At 43.7% G+C, this 20,151-nt stretch overlaps 3 protein-coding genes across 10 annotated transcripts; 1 reads left to right on the forward strand and 2 right to left on the reverse strand.

The window, feature by feature from the left end:
• Positions 1–841: 841 nt before the first annotated feature.
• Positions 842–4,369, reverse strand: LOC142887112 (protein S100-B-like). 2 transcript variants are annotated; one of them, XR_012926505.1, is made up of 4 exons: positions 3,363–4,369; positions 3,102–3,245; positions 1,306–2,257; positions 842–1,243 (listed from the first exon to the last, which is right to left on the reverse strand). XR_012926505.1 is itself a non-coding variant. In XM_076024447.1 (3 exons), the coding sequence occupies exons 1-3, from the start codon at positions 3,438–3,440 to the stop codon at positions 2,105–2,107; spliced, it is 375 nt and encodes a 124-aa protein (XP_075880562.1). In that variant the 5' UTR covers positions 3,441–4,369; the 3' UTR covers positions 842–2,104. The 2 variants fall into 2 exon arrangements, 1 of the variants encoding a protein (XP_075880562.1); XM_076024447.1 differs by having other exon boundaries at positions 842–2,257.
• A 285-nt stretch (positions 4,370–4,654) lies between these two features.
• inpp1 (inositol polyphosphate-1-phosphatase) lies at positions 4,655–10,670 on the forward strand. Of its 4 annotated transcripts, none has more exons than XM_076024443.1 (6): positions 4,655–4,798; positions 5,706–5,911; positions 6,060–6,120; positions 7,452–7,652; positions 7,751–7,925; positions 8,950–10,670. In XM_076024443.1, the coding sequence occupies exons 2-6, from the start codon at positions 5,708–5,710 to the stop codon at positions 9,437–9,439; spliced, it is 1,131 nt and encodes a 376-aa protein (XP_075880558.1). In that variant the 5' UTR covers positions 4,655–4,798; positions 5,706–5,707; the 3' UTR covers positions 9,440–10,670. The 4 variants fall into 4 exon arrangements, with proteins under 4 accessions (XP_075880558.1, XP_075880559.1, XP_075880557.1 ...); XM_076024444.1 differs by having other exon boundaries at positions 4,685–4,965; positions 5,657–5,911; XM_076024442.1 differs by having other exon boundaries at positions 4,685–4,965.
• A 741-nt stretch (positions 10,671–11,411) lies between these two features.
• Positions 11,412–19,267, reverse strand: dnajc14 (DnaJ (Hsp40) homolog, subfamily C, member 14). Of its 4 annotated transcripts, none has more exons than XM_076024436.1 (7): positions 19,197–19,267; positions 16,440–17,876; positions 16,197–16,303; positions 15,742–15,861; positions 15,114–15,274; positions 14,886–14,988; positions 11,412–14,208 (listed from the first exon to the last, which is right to left on the reverse strand). In XM_076024436.1, the coding sequence occupies exons 2-7, from the start codon at positions 17,655–17,657 to the stop codon at positions 13,794–13,796; spliced, it is 2,124 nt and encodes a 707-aa protein (XP_075880551.1). In that variant the 5' UTR covers positions 17,658–17,876; positions 19,197–19,267; the 3' UTR covers positions 11,412–13,793. The 4 variants fall into 4 exon arrangements, with proteins under 4 accessions (XP_075880551.1, XP_075880549.1, XP_075880550.1 ...); XM_076024434.1 differs by having other exon boundaries at positions 19,100–19,239; XM_076024435.1 differs by lacking the exon at positions 19,197–19,267 and adding an exon at positions 18,833–18,981.
• Between the last annotated feature and the right edge of the window lie 884 nt (positions 19,268–20,151).

The raw sequence follows: 20,151 nt of genomic DNA on the forward strand, positions 1-20,151 counted from the left end.
TTGTTTTTCTCATTTCTCTTAATACACTTCTCCATTTCGTGTCATTTTTCTCTAGCATTTTAACAGCAACATGGGACATCTTTTAATGCTCTTTTAATGATCTTGCTACTATTCTATACAACCAAAGACACCACAAATTGTTCTAAAAGTTATATTTTCTAAAAGTCTTATATTTTGTTCAAAAACCTAAACAGAAAAACACAAATACAAAATTCTAAAATCACTTTTTGCAATCATCGTTGCAAGTGGTTTTCTCTGTCTGAATTTATTGTAAATGCAAAACAAAATAAAGTTTCAAGCTTCTTAGTTGCAAACTAAATTAATACTGCCAGCAATTGTGATTGACTTACTGCACCGCTCATTACTTTGTTGAAAGAGTCTCTGACCCCCTTTGTGTTCCGTTCACTTGTGTACTACCCTTTGACTCCCCCTGTTGACTTTGGCTGTTAACACAATTTTCCACACAGGACTGTTTTGTTTGATGCAGTCTGTAAACTTTTGTTATGGAAACTCCTGGTGTGGGATCAGTACATCTTACAACTCTGCCTGCTTTTAAATTCCATTGCTGTGAACAATTTCACTTTACAAATTCACACTTAGAAAAAAAAACGTAAATAATTTGAAATTATAATAATAATACTAATGTCAATGTCAACGAGTTGCAGTAACCATTGACCTCCGGTTTACCAAACCTTTCAATTTTGCACAAATGGCAGAATAATGTTAAAAGTCAGTGTATACCACAGAACTTTTTTAACAACAGTACAAAAACACAGAAGAATATCATTAGATACTACCAGATCATTCTCATATTACCTTTATTTCCTTTTGCCTACAGGATAGGACTCTCATTGCATTGTATAGTGCTGCAGAATAGAACTGGTGCAACATACTGTAGTACTGTAAGCATATAATCATTTCCTAAGCACAAACGTAAGTTCTTCCAAAACATCGAGTTCTCCATACTTGTCTTCTCACAATGTAATATCATATTATCGAGATCTCAAGAATTTCAGGTTGTATTTATTGTGGGTACAGTCAAACAGGTGGCAGAATCATATCAATATGCAGAATGTGTCATTTCCTGTTGACAGCAGGGCATCCAGACGACTTAACAGCAAGACACCATCAAGAATGTGGAAGATCAGAGGACATTGGGTTAAGTAGCAATAACTTCCTGTCTCATGGTAAATTGTGAGGCTTTGCCGGACTGCCAGCCCACATTGTGTACAGTGTATTAAAACTGTGTAAAGCAGTAAGAGCCACAACTCCAAAATGTGTCGCGTTTCTTCTCCTGTCTGCGACTCTTCAAACCTCGGTGGTGGCAATTTGAGATTCTCTAAATGTTGCTATTTAGATTGCTCGGGGCCTGGACTGTCATCCCAACTGAAATTTCAGTCATACTGTTACATCAACAATGGACATATAACTACTGCTATCAGGTTCACGATGAAGCAGCAGGAGTCCTTGAAAGAGTGGATGCCTGACTCCAGGCAGTAAAAACTCAGTTTTTGAGAACTTTAAACTGAAGACTTTTTGGCCCAAATTTTCAGATCAACAGCAAAGCAAAGTTGAGACCTTCCCTTTAAGAGAAGTTTCTAAAATTCAAGTTTGGAGAATCAGCACAATGTCACGGTTCCAACTGTGTTCACATCACAAAATTTCATGGGCCATGGGCCAAGACAGTTTATTGGACTTACTCTGCACAACAATGGACAGTACTATATATGCTACATGAGAAGCCATAATAGTCACAACATAATCTTTTTTTTCCAGAATTAATCACTCTGTAGTGGAATTGGAGAGTACTTGCTGCAGCCTTTGAACATTCTTGGGAGACTTGGAATTTCATGCAATGTAATACGAGCCAATGAATGGAAGTGTCGAGACAGAAAATGTGACTGCAGTTTAATGACATTTCCACAAATTATTTCACAATAAAGGTTGGTTATAATATTCTAAAATGCACTGTGGCACTAAGTGGCTATAATCATCCAATCATTTTTACAAAATTTAGATTGTTTCTCTTGCTTTCAGAATAAGATGGGCTAGTGCATACTATATACTATACACTATTTTTGGGACCAAACCCAAGCAAGACTGGTTAGAAATTGTGCTTATTAGGGACAAAGAGTTCATGGCATGCTGAGGTCACCATGGCAATGAGGGCGATGAACTCTTGAAAGTCAATCTCCAGGTCCTTGTTCTGGTCGAGGTCAGCAAAAAGCGTGTCCAGAGTTTCACTGTCTTGGATTTTCTGAACAGAGGAAGGAGTAAGGAAAAGTAAAATGTACAGAAACATAAAGTTTTAGAAAAATAAAATCTTGCATCTCCAATGACCCACTGAGGTTTTCAAAAATCTTGTTAAAATCAAATCACAATTAATAATAGTGTTTGCTTTTTGTCCAAATAAATAAATAAGTTACAATATAGCTTAAGTAAAGCTCTTAGATTTAAACCTTCAAAACGAGCATTTGTCTCCCTCTTCTGGCAGATCGAATAACTACTCAAACACTGTGGACACATTTTTTGTTTCAAGGAAAATAAGTGTTAGTTTAACGTCTACACTAACACGTATTTAGTGTAATCAGCAAAAGGTTACACCGTAACATTTGCACTTTAAGGCAACTTACAGTCAGTATGTATTCACAAAGGATATTGGCTTGTCTAGCAACAACTTGAACAAGTGTGTCGACATCTTTGGCAAATGCTAATGGATGCTGACGATTGGCTCTGTACTTCCTCAAACAATCGATTACGGCGATAATGGGATGCCGAGGATATCATCGTGTCTGCGAGGTGATCATTCATACTCTCGTGATAAATAAAGCAATTTAGCCAGAAGATGATACAATTTCTGATACATTTTTTTCACCATACCTTCAAACACAGTGCATTAAAAAAGAAAATACCATGGAATTCAGCAATGTTTCCATGTGTACTTATGACAATCCACAGTTAGTTGAGTGGCTATTGGAAATCTTGAGATGAATAATGCAATAATGCAAAGTAATGCAATGGCAAAGAGCCCATTGTTGCTAATTGTAATGCTTTAAAATTGATTAAGTAAACACATTGACATTTTAGATCCCAAATCTTACCTTTATGAAATTGCCCATCTCGTTGTTGATCAGTGCTCTGAGGTCTGCTTTCTTCAGCTTGCCTCTGTGACCCGAGTATTTGTGAAAAACAGTAATAATATTGACCATTCCCTTCTCCAGGTCTGACATTTTGTCCTCCGCTGCCTTCACAAGATGACAAACATTAAACAAAGTGAAATTTCAAAGAATGTTAAAATTTTCTTCTTCTTCTTCTCCACGATTCACTGCATATATCTGCATAAAATGTCAAATGTTTCTTACCGCCATAGGAGTCCTTTCTTGGGATGATAGAGGTCTAAAGGATGGCCAGTCCAGCTGTATGCTCACTGCCTCGCCCATTTCACAGTGGACACTAAGCGTGACTGATGAACCACAGAAACGTTTCTCATCTGACTTGTTCTATGTAATGGAGGACTAATGGATGCAACAGTGGTTGGGGCCCTGACCACCACTCATTTTAGGCTTTCTGTGATCAGTGGTTTTCTTTGGTTGAGCATTTGTGTAAGAATCCATATAGCAAACACAAGCGCAAGTGCAAATGCACAATACACAGGTCCACCTTCCGTCACTTTTGGCCTGCCACTTTGCTGTTCCCTGTTCATAGAGGAAATTGAACTACCGTCAATTGCCTGTTTTGTAACATGTCTGGAAGCAATAAATAAATGAATGAATTCTGTTGGTAAGTTTAAGCTACTACACACACTACGACACAGGAATGTGATTTGTTTTCTTTAAGAAAGATTGTGCCGTAATGAGAGGTCAAACATAGAGAAACTTAAACTGTATCTACGTTGTCACACCGTAAACATACACAAACACAAAAAAAATACACCGTTCTTGGTTCAAGAAGGAAAACAGCTGTAGGTCATTCGCACATAAATTGCATAAAAAACACGTTACAACATCTCATATAAATTATTAAAAGATATATATTAGATATATAACATAATATTTAATTTATCTGTGATTTTATACCTATCATAAATAAAAGTCTTTCATAATGTCAACATATTGTATATTTCACACCGCCTTCAACAGGATGAATTTTTTCTAGTTTAGTACTGTGAGGATTTTGCTTTATAAGGTATAAAATAGAGGAGAATTAAGAACAGGGAAAATTACCCACACATGTGGACAACAAAAAGATGTAACATTGCAGTGATGTTTTGTTGCATGTTTGCGTTGGGTAGAAGTGGATACCAAAAATTATGATATAAATCTGTTGAGAGCACTGACGGGTTTAAGAATATAAGGTATAAGCATACTCTAAAAAATACAATGACATTATAAGGCATTTTGAGTAGTAGTTTCACGATACAACGCGACAATTATCACGTTAACGTGATACTGAGCCGTGCTTTTTTTGTTTGTTTGTTTGTTTTTTGTTCCCAGTGTGGCAGCAATACGCTTCCGTAAATTCCCAATAACAGTAATAACAATAACAATACTGGTTAGTGCTGGTGTCAATCAGTGTCGCGTTAATTTATTTTCAATGGCGAAGTGGAAAATCGTCTTCGGGGGCACTTCCGGTTTCCTGTCCCCTACCGGCTGCTGACGCGCATGACCGTACCTACCTTTCCCGACTGTTGAGTTGAGATGAGAGGAGGAGGTCGCTGTCTGTCCGCCCTTCCTGCCGTAGCAGCGAACTCATCTGACGTAAAGAAACCGGGGAGGGCAGATAGACCGCGGCTGTGCCAGTAAGTCGCATTAATCGCACTTATAAGACCGAAACTCGGTGTCTCTATACAACCAGACTCGCCTTTTTTTTTATTATTACAACTGCGAATCTTTCAGAAAAAAACAAAACAAAACGCGGAAGTAAGAACCAAGAGAGGCTAAAAGGGAGCGTGTTTTCTGTGGTTTGGTAAGCGCCCAGTCGTTTTCACTGTGTTTATTGTGGTGGTGTGTTTCCTGTACATGCTTTCGCTTCTGTTCCTGTAATGTATCGTCTGAAATGCTCCAGTGGACCGGTCCAGTATATTGAACCGCGTAGATGCAACGAAACGACAACTGTGGCGGGCAAAAAAAAAAAAGAAAAAAAAGAACGTCAAGTTACTAAAATGACATACTGCAGTTGTGTCATCTATTAACCAACTCAATATATTCAGCCTGGGATTCTCTTCCTGACAACGCTGGTTTGTGTGTGTGTGTGTGTGTGTGTGTGTGTGTGTGTGTGTGTGTGTGTGTGTGTGTGTGTGTGTGTGTGCGTGGGTGGGTGGAGTCTCTCTCTTTCAGAGTGAGCCAACAATCACGTACGTTTCCAGTTATATAATTTTTTGCCTCTTCTTCTCATCATAATCCTTCTGATGGTTGTTTTCAGAGAGCTCAGTGAATGTGTGTCTGCTACACTTCGGCTGAGACACATGTTTATGTGCAAAGAGACCCTGAAGCCATGTTCCCTCTGTAGCACCCTTGTCTTCCCTTTTTTTTTTTCTTTTTTTTTTTCTCCCAGAAATGCCCTGTTTTCATTTAGGAGCTATAATTAGCGCCGAATGGGAAAGTGTGACCCACCTCACCTCTTCCCCCCCCCCTCTCTCTCTTACACACGCACACAGCCACACTTTCCATCCCCACACTCACTAACCTCCCTGTTCTCCCGCTCAGGCATGGCTGATCTGCTACGGCTGCTGCTCCGGGTGGCCGAAAAGGCGGCCAACGTGGCGAGGGTCTGCAGGCAGGAGGCTCCTCTCTTCCAGCTGCTCGTGCAGGAGAAAACTGGCGATGACAAGAACAAGAAGTTCGTCCAGGACTTTAAGACGCTCGCCGACGTGGTGATTCAGGAGATGATCCGACACGATGTTGGCGCCGAGGTGAGGAGAGGCCCCGGGGTGAAAGTCGGAACCGGGGCTGAAATTATCGTTTTGTTTTGTTTTGTTTTGTTTTGTTTTTGCTTGATCGTAACTGTGTTTTTTCCTCCTCTCTCTCTCCTCTCTCTCTACCACTCCTTCTCTCTCTCAGTTCCCTGAGATGGCCAGCTTCATTCACGGAGAGGAGTCCAACAAGTTTGAGAACGGCCTCGGTAATTGTTGTCATGTTTTCATGCCTCACACGAGAGTACAGCATCTTCACTCAGAGTTGCATCCTGTGCAGCTCATTTTAGCCTCCTGCTAATATTGTTGTACCTTCCACATGAATGAAAGGGGACTAACACAAGTAGGCTGTCGACGGTCTTGGAGAGCAACTCTCAGGATGGGTCGTGGTCCCTAACCTGGAAGAGGTGCCACTGGCCCTTCCACAACTGTGTTTAAGTGCAAGGAATGAGCGCAGGAAAAAGTACTTCATACTTAACACTGCATGACATATGACACATATGGTTGTCAGACAACAGTGGACAAAAGAATCCTTTAAGGTGTACAGCAGCAATAAAACCAGGAGGTTTCAATAGTTCCAGGTATCATTGCTTTCAGGCAGTTGTAAAAGTTTGATTTGCAGTCTTTCATTATTTACTCCGACAGATATTATTATACTGCCCTTGAGAATGTCTTTGAGAATATATAGTATCACTAATCACTTTGTCTATCTCAAAACGTAAACTATTGCAGAGGATAATAACTATTTCTTAAAAGTGTGCGCTGACTTCTTGACATGGATTTAAAGCTGTTGTTCTAAAAAGGTTTCCTGTCTCGCTCACAATCATCTCATTCTCATTTTGAATAAGCTCAAAATTAGAAAATGTTGTGACATTTTTGAATGATGCGACAAAAGTCTTGAATTGTTCCAGATTGATTCTATATTTTTAACACTATTCAATTATTTCATAAATAGAAGTGTTGCATAAAATATTAAAGGTTACACAAATACAAAAAAATCAATAACAAGCAGCAAGTTCAGGTTTGTTTTTTGGGTGGAGTAATTCTGCCTTTAGATGAAGGGTGGGCAAACTTCTTGACTGGTGGGTGACAATAGGTTCTAAAATTTGAGAGAGGGGTCGGAGCAGGAGCAGATGGATGCAGTGTTTTGGTGACCTAAATATATCATGGGATATGTAAAACATGCTTTAGTGTCAACTGAAAGTGAACCAAAAGCAAAGTGACAACAAAATCTGTGTCTTTGAAGCCCCACGGTATTTAGCTCTTTACTGAAATGACTTTAAAAAAAAAAAAAGATGAAATACAGCTATTTTATGACTCACTGACTATTCATATCATTTCTTCAAGTTCAGCGGGCCGGATTAAAAAGCTTAACCGGCCGCATACGGCCCACCGGGCCGTACTTTGCCCACGCTTACTTCAATGCATATAAAATATTTTATAGAAAAAAAAAATCTTTCAGGAAATGATCTTAGTGACAGGATGGTTTCCCCTTTTAAAGACAAACAAAGCCAAAAGAAGTGTTTTTGCTGTGTGTCAGGAGAGAGTGTGACGGTGACGGTGTGCGGCACAGAGGATGAGACCGCCGCCCTGCTGGCCGCCGTCCTGGATGGCGACCGCACGGCGGCGTCCCTGCTGGCTGGGGCCATTCACCAAGACCCGGCCAGCATCGATGCTCACACGGACGGGCTGGCCGTGCCCCTTGACCCCTCCCAACTCGGCATCTGGATCGACCCCATAGGTGAGAAGGCCGGACCGCCACTCGCGTAGCCAGTGTCGTTTCTTCACACCAAACAAAGTCCACAGCTTTTTTTTTTTTGCCTCCTCCTTCTCCACCAGATGCTACCAGCCAGTACATTGAAGGGCGGGAGGAGGTGCTGGAGGAGGGCCACCTCTTCCCCTCAGGGCTCCACTGCGCCCTGGTCCTCATCGGGGTGTATCTGCGCAGCACGGGTGAACCTGTGATGGGCGTCATCAACCAGCCCTTCCACCACAAAGACCCGTCGAGTGGACGGTGAGTGGAAGTACAAATACAACTGATCAACGTAAAGCTGTCAGTCTATTTCACATGTCAATGTAAACTGTCGTGTTAACTGCTCTTTTTTTTTTTTCTTGACCTCCACTACGCTGCACCAGCTTTACAGAGTCAGTGTGATGTGTTTTGAGAGGTGTATCCAAATATTTGGTCATTTCCACGTGCTGTTTTATTTTATTTGAGAGAAAAACTTGGCCACTGCATTGCAGAAAACTGTCCTTGAAGCATAAATATTGGACGCGTTAGTCTCACAGAGCTCAACATTTTATGGCGTTGGAAAGGTTGACTTTATGGCATTGTTGTTGTTGGACCCGTTAAAGGAGAATTTTTGGACATAGGACCTCATTTACTAGTTAGCCAGTGTGCTGTTTATCAGTTTAACAAATTTCATCTTGTAGTTTAGCAATTCTCTGGTGCGAGGCGAGCACAAGTCAATGACTTCTTTACACTCTGCACAGCACAGCTGAGGCAAATGAATTACCACAGACTACCAATCTAAACGCTTGTCTTGATAGAATAACGTTCTATCGGAATAAAATAATAATTATAATCGTAATGAAACTACCTTTGCATCGCAATGATCGCATTACATTACGAGGGACGAGTTTCTCAGCAGCAACTGGATTCTTTTACCTTGCCCTGGTTAGTAAAAGCAGCGTTGTGATTGTTGTTGTCTGTCTGTGGACGCTGAAGCCTGCTGCCAGTTCCAGGAAGTCGAACTACGAATGTCGCAGAGCCTCCGACTCCCTCAACATGCACTACTCACTGAGATGTGGCTTCGCGCTGCAGTGAAACTTGTTCTAGAAAAACATGCTGAGGTCAAATTACAGAACATCTGTGGAGAAATGAGAGAAATCAAAGTGATTCTATAATATTTAATGACCTTATTGAGTAAGAAGCTAAGAAGCGAGTTCTCGTGCTCTGCTCGTTTTCTGCTTGTCTGGGTGCTCCCCCCCCTCCCCAGTCAACCCGCTGACTGTTGCCCTGGTTCTGCTCCTCTCAGCTGGAGCGGCCGCCACTTCTGGGGCGTGTGCTGCGGCAGCGTGCGGGCCTGCTCGGTGGCCCGCGCCCCCCCCAGCGCCGGGGCCCCGGGGCTGTCGGCCGTGCTGAGCTCCAGCGAGAAGCAGGTGGTGAAGGACAGCCTGCGCTCGCTGTGCGGCCCCGGCCGGCTGGCCCTGGCCTCGGGGGCCGGCTACAAGATCCTGTGCGTGATCCAGGGCCTGGCCGACGTCTACGTGCTGTCCGAGGGCAGCACCTTCAAGTGGGACTCGTGCGCCCCCCACGCCCTCCTGCGGGCGCTGGGCGGCGGCGTGGCCGACCTGGCGGCCGGCCTGCGCTCCCAGCCGACGGAACTGACCTACCACCGCCACCACCCCCCTGGCGACGGGGAGCAGCGGGGGGCGGAGCGCTGGGCCAATCACGGCGGCCTGGTGGCCTACAGGGACCCTGCCCAGCTCCACACCGTCATCGCTGCCCTCAGGGGGAAGCTCTAGTCCGGCCCAGTCCGGTCCGTCCCGGTCCCGGATGAGCTGACACATTTCATAAAGGATCGTGTTTGTTTATTTTGGCTTCTTCTGAATGAGGAGTGGGCCAGTGGATTATATGCATTTGAATTATGGATATTATAAATTTTAAATATTTAACTGTGGGAAGGTATATAGGTTTATACATATATATTTATGCATACATACATATATACATGCTTACAAACAGACATACATAAAGACACATATACATACATAAAGACACATATACATACATACATACATACATACATACATACATACATACATACATACATACATACATACACATATATGCAGGTCCCGTTATCATTTAACATTTTGTTCTCTTAATCAGTGGCTTTGCCCACAAGTGAGCACATGACCAAGTCAATAGAATAGACTAGAATAAATCTTTATTGTCCACAAGGGTGCAAAAAAAAAACTGTCTTTAGTTTGTGCATAACAAACTAAAGACAGTTTTGATGTTTTTGCCTTGTCAATGAGGAAACCGTGATAATGCAAGTTGAGTAAGTACATTTGTCTATGCAGCTTTTGTCACTCCAGCACTGTCCTGAGTTGTCCAGGTGCTGTTCACCTCCACTAGCGCTGCTGCTGCTGCTGCTGCTGCTGCTTCTGATTCTGCGCTCAGACACTGCAAACATTTTGCTTTAACAAGTACGAGCTTTGCCACAGTTTGACTACGTTCTTAGAACATTTGTGGTTATGTTATCAGCTGAGGGACACTGCACTGCTGAAGGAAGTGTGTCAGTACGAGGGTTAGACGCTGCTGCTGCCAGCACTGCTGCTGCTGCTGCTGCTGCTGCTGCTGCTGCTGCTGCTGCTGCTGCTGCCAGCACTGCTGCTGCTGCTGCTGCTGCTGGACAGGAGTGTCTCCCTCCTCCCCAGTGGTCCTATAAAGCTCTATAGTGGGAAGACCTGATCCAAATCCAGCAGCACTCAGGATTCTGCAACAACTCCTTACAAGGAGCAACCGGGTTGCTGCTTCTGCTGCTGCTGCTGCTGCTGCTGCTGCTGCTGCTCTTGTGTTTGTCCTTCACTGCAGCACATCTTAGTTAACAGGGCCAAAGAAAGTAAAGGCGATAAGAAGAGAAAAAAACACTTTCTATGAAGGTCTATTTTATAATGTATTATGAGTGCATTTATAAGGCATTGTAAAATATATTGCTTACACCTTTTTAAGCTAGAAAAAAAAGAAAAAGTCATCTTCAACATTTTTTTATAACTGGTAGTTATAATCCGGTATGCCATCCAGGACTTCAGTGTCACTTTGCTGCGGAGGTATAAAACATGAATGATGAGCTTATAACACATTATATCCACCACTTGCAATCATTTATAAACATTGTCATACATGATTATGAACATTTATGACATGTTTTAAAAAGCCTTGTAAAGGCATTATAAAATACATTACATTATGCAATATAGACCTTCATAGAAAGCGTCACCGATAAACCACTGAGCAGTTTCACTCCTGGCCACTTCAAACAGTGTTTGACCCACACTGACTATTGACACATGCAGTTGCCTGACAGTTGAACTGTTGTGGTGCTGGGATGAGCGGTGGTCCTCCTCCACCATCACAATCTCCTCCTCTTCCTCCTCTTCATCCCCCACAGAGGACCCTGATGATTGTCAGATTTCTTGTTTTGCATTTTCCCCCCAAAAAAAATCCAAATATATATTTTTTTGCTGAAAATGTGGAATATGAACCGCAAAGGTCTTTCCGCACCTTTTACTTTTAAACTTCATACAGCTGAACACTGTATACAGGTGGTCAGAACATGTGGAACAGACAGCAGCCCACTCGTTGAACTGCTTGTTCCATGACGTGATGATGATGATGATGATGATGATGATGATGGTTCAGTTGAGAAGATGATGAAGCTAAAACCAGTTTGCACCAGTCACTTAAACTGTGCCGAGTAAAAAGTCGTGGTTTGTTTTTGTTTTTTTGTGTGTATGGAAACATTGTGCGTGAAAGTCAGTCAGTTTGGAAAGAGACTGACTGACTTTCTACAGCCTCATTCAATGTCATTCATGTTTTATTATGTTGTTGTTATGATTCTTTTCTTTTATTTATGGCAGCTTTTTTACTCGACAACACTGTCATGTATAGAAAACTGACATTTACAGCGAGGAATCACAGCCAAGTTGTCGTCCTACTCCGACAGTTTTGGGTTTTTTGGAAACAAGCATCATCATCGACTAATAAAGAAAACCAGTCACACCTGTGTGATGCAATGAAAAGAAGTGATGCGGTAGTTTGTCCAGATTTTTTTTAATAGCTGTGCAACTTAAATGCCCCCCCCAGTCGCCCACCCCAAAAAAGTGTCAAACGTTTCAACATTCAGCTTCTTCTTAACAAACAAAATTAACTTGCAGATGAGCTGCTAGCAAAGTGAGCTTCACCTCCCACTCAGCCGCAGCTGGAGGAGAAACATCACCGACGACTGTTCGAAATCAACACGGCGGCTGTGCGAGTGAACACACACACACACACACACTCACACACTGAACAGCGAGGTTTTCATCTTGAAGTGAAGAGAGGAGGGGATAAGCAGTATCTTTCATCCAAAGCCTTTTCTGTCTCAGTCCTCTTCACACATCTTCCCGTGTTGGCCGTGAAACAATCCGCTCCTCCACTCAAATGACGACCGTAAAAAATGCATTTTCCTTTTTTTTTTTTTTTTAAAGCAAAACTCAAATATAACAGAGCAAGCGTCAGATGTGCCGCGTAAACTGTTAAATAATTCATTAAATGCAAGGATGGAAAATTTGCCCTCCATTCTGTTTTGAAAATTCAAGGGGGAAAAAAATAAGAAACAAAAAAGCCAAAACAAAGCCTTCGGACTCACAATTCAAATGTAATTTATATCATTATATTATATTTGAAACCGCTCAGATGACACGGCAGGTTGGACCTCAGACATTTTCATCACTTTTTTTTTCCAATGATCGGGTAAAGAAACAGGCGTCGTGGGAGTGGAACATTTCCTGCTGAACAGATGCCACTTTTTTTTTTTTAATTCTTTTCTAACCAACTGCTGATCATTCGAGGCTTGTTTCAAAATCTGATGTCAACATAAGAGGGAAGTGGGATCTCAAGGACGTCAATGGAACCAAAGAAATGAAAACTGCAGCAACGTCAGTGTGAAATAAATCTGCATAAGACTAAAGTCGCTGTTAATAATTGAGATCAGATTCTCAGACTTTTCATACGCAGCCAACGCTTTTATGTTTTAAACAAACCGGCAGTCAACCTCCAAAGTTTCCCCCCCACATTCCTCCGTATTTGAAATATGGCTGTATGGTATTTTAAATATTTAGATTATTATTATTATTATTATTTCCTGATGTTGCTGTAAAGGGCAATTTTAAATATTTCCCTGGAAAATGTCAAACTGTAAGAAAGCAAAGCAGCTCAACTCCACCAGTGACCTGTGATTTGAGCCACAGTTGGGAGTCAAATTTAGTTCCCACGTCAAAACGTCTCAATCGCAAATACAAACGTCCTTCCACAATATTTCTTGGAATAATTATGGAGATTTTAGGGGAATTAAAACAAGAGTCTAGAGAGTCTCTGGTAGAAACCAAACACATCAACAATTTTATCCAATTCTCCAAGGAGTACATTTGTTTAAACTTTTATAGAACAGGTTTATTTTGTTAAGTGCAATTTATTCCATTTGAGCGTGGAACTGAGCAAAAGCCCCCAGCTGTTCGGCTTGAGCTCCAGCGATGGAGGTTCCAGGGAGCAAATGGTAAGCAAGGTAAACAAGGTGACGAGGACTGAAGGCAGAGAGAGGAGTCTGTGTTTAAGCCCGTTCAGAAGTGGAGCTGCGACCGCACGCCAGCATTTCAAACCTGCTGTTCAGTCCCAGCGCCGCCGCCGCCGCCTTTCCTGCGCTTGGATTCACTTCTCCGCCACGGAAACCCTCCGAGGCCACCTGGACAGTTGAACTTCAAGAGTCGCTCAAACACGCAACACAAGCGACCAGAAGTGAGAAAATGCAGGTGTTTTTTTAAAAAAAAAAAAAAAACTGGGCGAGTGAACTGTGCCTTGCAAAAAAAAAGAATTTGGCAGGAAATTATAAAAAGGAAATGTTTTTATTCCGGCATCCCGGCGAAGATCTAAGCGCAGAGGCTTCACTCGTCTTCACTCGTCTCCAGACCAGGAATCAGGAGGTGAAGCTCATGACACCCAGTCATCCTTTACTTCAGACACTTTTTTTTGTTGTTGTTTTTTTTTCCGATTTATTTCAATTGTCAGACGCGTCCATCAATGGTGTCCCTGCACCCCCCTCCCCCCGGAGCAGCTTCACCTCTGGAAGGGTTTGCGGACCTTCTTCCTCCTGCGGGGAGGTTGCTTGCCCCCGTCGGCCCAGGTCTCGCTGGGCTCGGCCCCCCGGTGGTGGTGGTGAGCCCCCGGCATGAAGAAGCCCGTGTGGCCCGGCGGGGGAGGTGGGGAGGGCGCCCCTCCTCCGCCAGCCCCCCCTGCAGGAGGCTGCTGGTGAGGCGGAGCCGAGGTGAAGAAGCCCCCGTTGGCTGCCATGTCGGCGGGAGGCGGTCCTCCTCCTCCTCCACCTCCTCCTGCTGCTGCTGCTGCTCCTCCTGCTGCTGCTGTTGCTCCGCCTCCTCCTCCTCCTCCAACTCCTCCTCCCTTGAAGATGCGGTTGAAGAAGTCGTGCAGGTCAGCCGGGTTGCTCGGACCGCTCGGGTGCTCCGGAGGCGTCCTGAGGAAGCACCAGTTTGGACAAAAGGTCTGAACTTGTTTGTGGACTCCAGACAGAAATGACTTCAACAGCGGGAACAAATTATTGGACCTGCTTGAAAACGAGACGATGCGTCACAAGGGGCTCATCCAGATAAAGAATTTCCACCAAAGGAAAAAAGAAATGGTCACATTAAGGCGAGTGGCCGCATTATGTTATGTTACCATGTAGAAGGACCGATCATAAAGTTGAATCTGGAGGACGGCTTGATTGAAACTGCAATCGTGTTTGAGTCAATCAAAGAAGAAGAGCAGGAAGCAGAAGTTTTTTTTTCTAAATTATTATTCTGATTTATTATTACAAAGTTTTTTGTTTTTTTTTAATGTTTAACATATAGTAATGTATGTTAAACATGTAATGTTCACACAATTCCAATTATTATCACTACATTTGTGCGGGAGAATAGTTTTGTGTGCGTTTCAGAATGTTTAGCTGCATCAGAGGCGCACAGACAAAAGGCACAGCGTGAAAATGATCACAAAATAACGGGATAGTTTCACATTTTACATGATACCGAGTCCTTTTTTTTTTTTCTAGTGTGGCAGCAATGCGCTTCTGTGCAAACACACCACTCAAACCTCCCATTTAAAACAAAACAAAAAAACTAAATCCGCCATGCGTGGCAGAAGGGAACGCACCTGTGTCGTGAGGGGTTGTTGTTGTTCTTTGAACCGAAGGAGATGTGGTAGGGCACCCGGTGCGTGTCTGGAGAGATCCCTATTCTCTGGCAACCGGCCCACTCTGAGAAACACAACAGCATCGGAACAAAATCAAGTGGCTGCTGTCACAGTGACACCGGGAAGTTCTTCAAACAAACGCCTCTGTTTTTTTTCCCCAAAGCCTCCAAAAAAACATCACCGGTTCACCTGTGATGTCGTAGACTTTGCCGTCCATACAGGCAAAGTACGTGATGCGCAGGCCCAGCATGCTGGACTCGGCCCACAGGTCCCCCTCCTCGGCGCTGTGGCAACGGTTGCACTCTGCACAGAACCGAGCCTCCGCAGGTTCGCGGTCCATCTCGAATCGCCTGCGCAGACGCACAAGAGAAGATCAAACCTGTGGCCTCGAGAGTCACATGAAGTTAACAGAGACGAGTCAGTTCAATCAAAACAGTGGAACTAAAGACACCTTCATATATATATGTATTTAAACATATTACAAATGTATCATATGCACTGATATATACACCGGGATGTACCGATACCAGTATCGATACCGATATCAGGGTTGAGTACTTTACTGGTAAAATACATGCTGATACCACGACACTGGTTGTATATGTATGGATCTGTCAGTTTTGTTAAATTTATGTTTGTACTGCAGTGAAACATGCTTAAAAAAAAATATCAGAACATCTGTGAAAAAAAAAAAAAAATCAAAGCAATCCTATCGTGTGTAATAACCTTATTAAGTACCCGGTATTGGTCTCAGCGAGTACAAGTACTCGTACTGTACGCATTCCGTAAAAAAAAAGCAGTATTGGACTGGCATTACTTGTGTTTGCCTTCACACTTGGTGCACATCATGGTGTTCATGGCTTCCTTCAGGTCGTCCTGCAGCTTTGTGAAAAACTCATTCATGGACTTGGAGAGTTCAGTCGCCGCCATGCGCTTCCTGCGAGGGGTGGGGGGCAACAAAACAGACACTCTGAAGTGGAGCTCAGACATAATGGACCTGAAGAACACAACACGGCCTCAAAAATCACTCTGCAGTTTAGAATCCATTAAGTACAGTTACTGTGAGATCAAACCGACGGATTCGATTGATTTCTGGTTCTGTTTGCTGGCAAAGGCCCCGCAAACAAAGGACAGTCTGATTATGTTACAAGGGGTGAAATATCACACTCAGGAAGAACGGGAAACTGGAGAAAAAAATCTAAACGTAGTTGTCATCTTATTGTTTTCTTTCCCACTGCATTACATAAAAACAACTTCTTGCTGTGTACTCACAACTCATACTCTCGTCGTGTCTCTGGGTTACTGACGATATCCCAGGCTGCCCTCAGCACTTTGAACGCCTCTCCAGCTCGTGGGTGTTTATTCTTGTCTGGATGGACCTAAAAGGAAAGAAAAGGAGCGAGCAAAAGGTTTGCATGACTACTGAAGAACATCTTAGCACACAAAAACTGTTCAGTGGTCATTAATTGAGAGGTGCGAGAAAGGGGGGAAAAAAACAGAGTCTTTTCCACACACCTGGACGGCCAGCTGTCTGTAGGCCTTCTTCAGCTCGGCGTCGGTGGCGTGCACCTCCACGCCCAGGACGGCGAAGGGGTCCAGCTCGTCCTCTGGAACCTCAGACAGGGCCAGGAGTCTCTCCAGCTCCTGGCCTGGCTGACCTCTGCCTGACCTGTTGGGGGACCCGGGGAAGGAGGGAGGCACCGGTCCGTCCCTCCTCAACCCACTCAGGACCTTCTCCATCAGGGACGTCACTCTCTTCCATAACCTCGACTCCAGGAAGGCCGACCGACAGCGCCTCGCCTTCTCCCCGGATACCAGGCGGACCAACATCCCCTTGCCCCAGTGGGAGCCAAAAACAATCAAAGTACGCAAAAGGTTCCATCCAGATAAGGCAGCGGTTTTGGTCCACTTTGCCGACCGTAAGAGTTTATCCACCAGATCCATCCCTATGCATTTAGTCCTTTGGAAAATCCGAAAAGTGTCGGCTTTCATTTCCGCGACATCTGTGACCTTCACCAGGAGATGCTGGACAAAGTTATACGCTTTTACTCCGCCCGTTTCCACGCCGACTCCGCAGTTGTGAGTTAGCGTGACGATGATCTCGATCATCATGTGGACACAGGAGACGCACCAGACGCTCACGGACTCGGACAGCATCTCTCTGAAGGCCAGGAACAGCTGCTTGCCCGAGCGCCTGCGGCCCCGACCGTGCTGATGGTGGTGGTGGTGGTTGCGTCTGCGGCTCTGCTTGTGTCGGCCACCGCTCGCCGCGACGTTGCTTTTTTGCATAAAGGGGAAGGCGTTGTGACTTGCCTGCTCAGGAACCAAGCCCCCGCCCCTCAGTTTGAACCTCCTCCCGGCGCCCTCGTTCCGCCACCCGGAGCCCCCGTTCAGGTGCTGCTCTTTGGCCGCCTCGTCCTCCTCTTGATTTATGACGTGAAAGTTGTCGTGATCGGCGGCACCGTCACACCCCTCCTCATCCTCGACGTCCTCTTTGGCCTCTGCAGATCCACAATCATCTGCTTCTTGGATTACAGAGTCTTGTGTCATGGCTGGATTCTGGTTGTCCTGAGATTTCTGATGGGCTGTTTTTTCTTCTTGCTGGAAGCCGTCGTTAGTCTCTCTGTCCTCCCACTGACTGGAGCAGGTGACTGACGTGGTGCCACCATGAGGGGTCTCCTCATCAGTGTCTGTGACACCATCCACCTCCTTGTCAGCTGCGTCTTTCTCCATGGTCCTTCCAGCTGTTGGACGGTACCGCCTCTAGAATTGGAATTTGACTAAATGATGAGCTCCTGGATCCACATGCTGTGCCAACAGCTCCCCCAGGCTCTCAATGCTGAGTGAGACTCGGGGCTCCTGAGTGCACATCTCAGGTCTACCATATTTATTTAGCCGCCTCTTTCAGATGTGATAGGGGTATTTGCATGTTCCACACTAGGCATGAGGCAGCTGTCTGAAAAGAAACACATGAGAGACAAAGTGCTGCATTTATCACTGGTAACAGACAAAGGTTTGAGCTTTACCATGAAAAATAACAACAACTAATTATGCAGTTTCTTCCTACACGTGATTTTAAATGTCAGACTTTGAAATATCATATGAAAAGATGGCTTGAATATATATACACAAACATATATATATACTTTAGTGTTATTTCCTTATTGATGAAAAAGGTAGCAAATTGAAACCACTTCATTTTCATTAGATTTATTAGGGACTGCCTAATTATAGGCAGTCATCTTCCCAATAAAATGGTACTGTGTTAGAGACTATACTACTGAGTACATCGCTTCATCACATTAACTGATGAAGGAAAAAAAGGCATTAAAATACAAAGCAAAAAGATGAAACATTTCTGATATAATTAATATCTCCGTAAAGTGGTGTTGAGCGTTAACCGGTTGTCAAATAAGAAGCAGAAATACTGACTACATAATTACCTAAAGTACCGAGAGCATTAAAAGACGAGTGAACAGATGCGCCGAATAAAACACAAAATGACACACGATCACAAAACAAAAAAGTATTGTCAAATGTCTGGAACTGCCCAGTAGTCCACGTCCAAATTATTATTACGCAAAACACATCGGAGTTGGGTTGTCTAACGTTGTTTGCTAACTGTGTTAGCCATTCAGAAACGATGCTCTAAAGTGGGCGACCAAACAATTTGACCTTTAAAGGACCGACGGGAACGAAACGGGGCGACGAATCGTGCATAATTTAAACTCTCAGACACCGAAATGAGCTTTTATACAGCCGGTTCGTGTTGACAGAAGCAGTCGCTTGAGAGGCAGCTAACGCTGAGAGTAGACAGCCTGGGTGTTAGCATGGGGAAGCAGCCAGTCAGCGGGATGACAGACAGCGCGAGAGGGGCTAAAATTAGCTCAACTCGGTATATGGCTTACCTTACATTGTTTCGACTAAATAAGGGTTCAAACAAAGACCAAACAAGGGCAAAAGCAGGCACGAACTCGAACCTTTAGCTCGTAACAACACAACGACCCCACCACCACCTCAGGATCATGTCGAGCAACATTAGCAAACAAGACTAGCTGGCACTACCTTCTCCCTTCCTGTGGGGTTTGACGTGTTCGCTAAGATTTACTCAGGATACGGGAAGAGTTAAGTTATTTTGCATTTATATTAAAAGACAAATCGGTTGTGAAATATACCTCGCGCACCGCTGCTTAACTTTGTTTCTTAACAGACAGCCAGATGCGCATGTTGTTGTTGTTTTTTAGCCACTTCTCCTTCTTCTTCTTCTCTTACCCATTTTCCCACTTTCTTCCAGCTTCTTCTCTTTCCTTCTCCGCCCCCTTTTCCTTCTTCGTTGTTTTCTGTCGCTCGTCACTGGTAGGACTCACTACTGCCACCTACTGACTGGTACTTCATTTATTTTTATTTTTACGTGCATTCAAAAGTATTTTGTTGTGATAGTACACGTTGTACATACGCATATGTGTATGTATATGTATACATATATATACGTGTGTGTGTGTGTGTGTACACACACACACACACACACACACACACACATGAATGTATTTGCGTGCGTGTCTTCGTAAAACTTAGTGTTACCTGTTGTCAATGTCTGTCATTACGTTAGGTCTAATGTAGTGAGTTAGTAAGTAAAGAAACAAACAAACAAACAAAACCGACTGAAAATAATGTGAGTCTGGGTCAGGCATGGGCAAACTACGGCCCGGGGGCCATATGCGGCCTGTTAAGATTTATAATCCGGCCCGCCAAACTTGAAGAAATGATATTAATAGTAAGTAACAATAATAGTAAGTAGTAGCTTAACTACTTACTGCCACTATTACTACTATTATATTACTATTGTTATACTATACTATTATTAAGAGTCATTTCAGTATACAGATATTTTGTTTTTGTTCATTTCCAATAGACATGAAAGCACGTGTTTTCTGCATATCCCATGATATATTTTTTCTGGTATGAGGTGGGTCCCCAAACCACTCCATCCATTCTGCCCCTCCGTCCTATCCCAGAACCCATTCTGGCCCACCAGTCAAAAAATTTGTCCACGCCTGGTCTGGGTGCTTTAGTCAATTTTAATTGGGAGTTCTTGCTCACATCCAAACGCAATGCTAACTTTCAAGACTGTTTTTACTCTGCACTTCGAAAGCTATTAAACCAAAATGTTTATATCGGCGCCTTGTCGCCTTAGAATAAATGAATGACGCGTTGACTTGATATATTG

The sequence above is a fragment of the Nelusetta ayraudi genome, unplaced genomic scaffold, assembly GCF_046127955.1.
Source record: "Nelusetta ayraudi isolate G7.1 ecotype Tasmania unplaced genomic scaffold, CSIRO-AGI_Nayr_v1 ptg000017l, whole genome shotgun sequence".
Taxonomy (NCBI): domain Eukaryota; kingdom Metazoa; phylum Chordata; class Actinopteri; order Tetraodontiformes; family Monacanthidae; genus Nelusetta; species Nelusetta ayraudi.

Excerpts from the sequence above, each read along its gene's own strand:
- LOC142887112 (XM_076024447.1), bottom strand. The coding sequence starts at position 3,440 with ATGGGCGAGGCAGTGAGCATACAGCTGGACTGGCCATCCTTTAGACCT. Across the intron at positions 3,246-3,362 it reads AAGAAAGGACTCCTATGGCG|GCAGCGGAGGACAAAATGTC; the intron begins GTAAGAAACATT and ends CATCTTGTGAAG. Across the intron at positions 2,258-3,101 it reads AGATGGGCAATTTCATAAAG|AAAATCCAAGACAGTGAAAC; the intron begins GTAAGATTTGGG and ends TCCTCTGTTCAG.
- inpp1 (XM_076024443.1), top strand. The coding sequence starts at position 5,708 with ATGGCTGATCTGCTACGGCTGCTGCTCCGGGTGGCCGAAAAGGCGGCC. Across the intron at positions 5,912-6,059 it reads GACACGATGTTGGCGCCGAG|TTCCCTGAGATGGCCAGCTT; the intron begins GTGAGGAGAGGC and ends TCTCTCTCTCAG. Across the intron at positions 7,653-7,750 it reads CATCTGGATCGACCCCATAG|ATGCTACCAGCCAGTACATT; the intron begins GTGAGAAGGCCG and ends CTTCTCCACCAG.
- dnajc14 (XM_076024436.1), bottom strand. The coding sequence starts at position 17,657 with ATGGAGAAAGACGCAGCTGACAAGGAGGTGGATGGTGTCACAGACACT. Across the intron at positions 15,862-16,196 it reads ACACGACGAGAGTATGAGTT|GAAGCGCATGGCGGCGACTG; the intron begins GTGAGTACACAG and ends CACCCCTCGCAG. Across the intron at positions 15,275-15,741 it reads AAGTGTGAAGGCAAACACAA|GCGATTCGAGATGGACCGCG; the intron begins GTAATGCCAGTC and ends GCGTCTGCGCAG.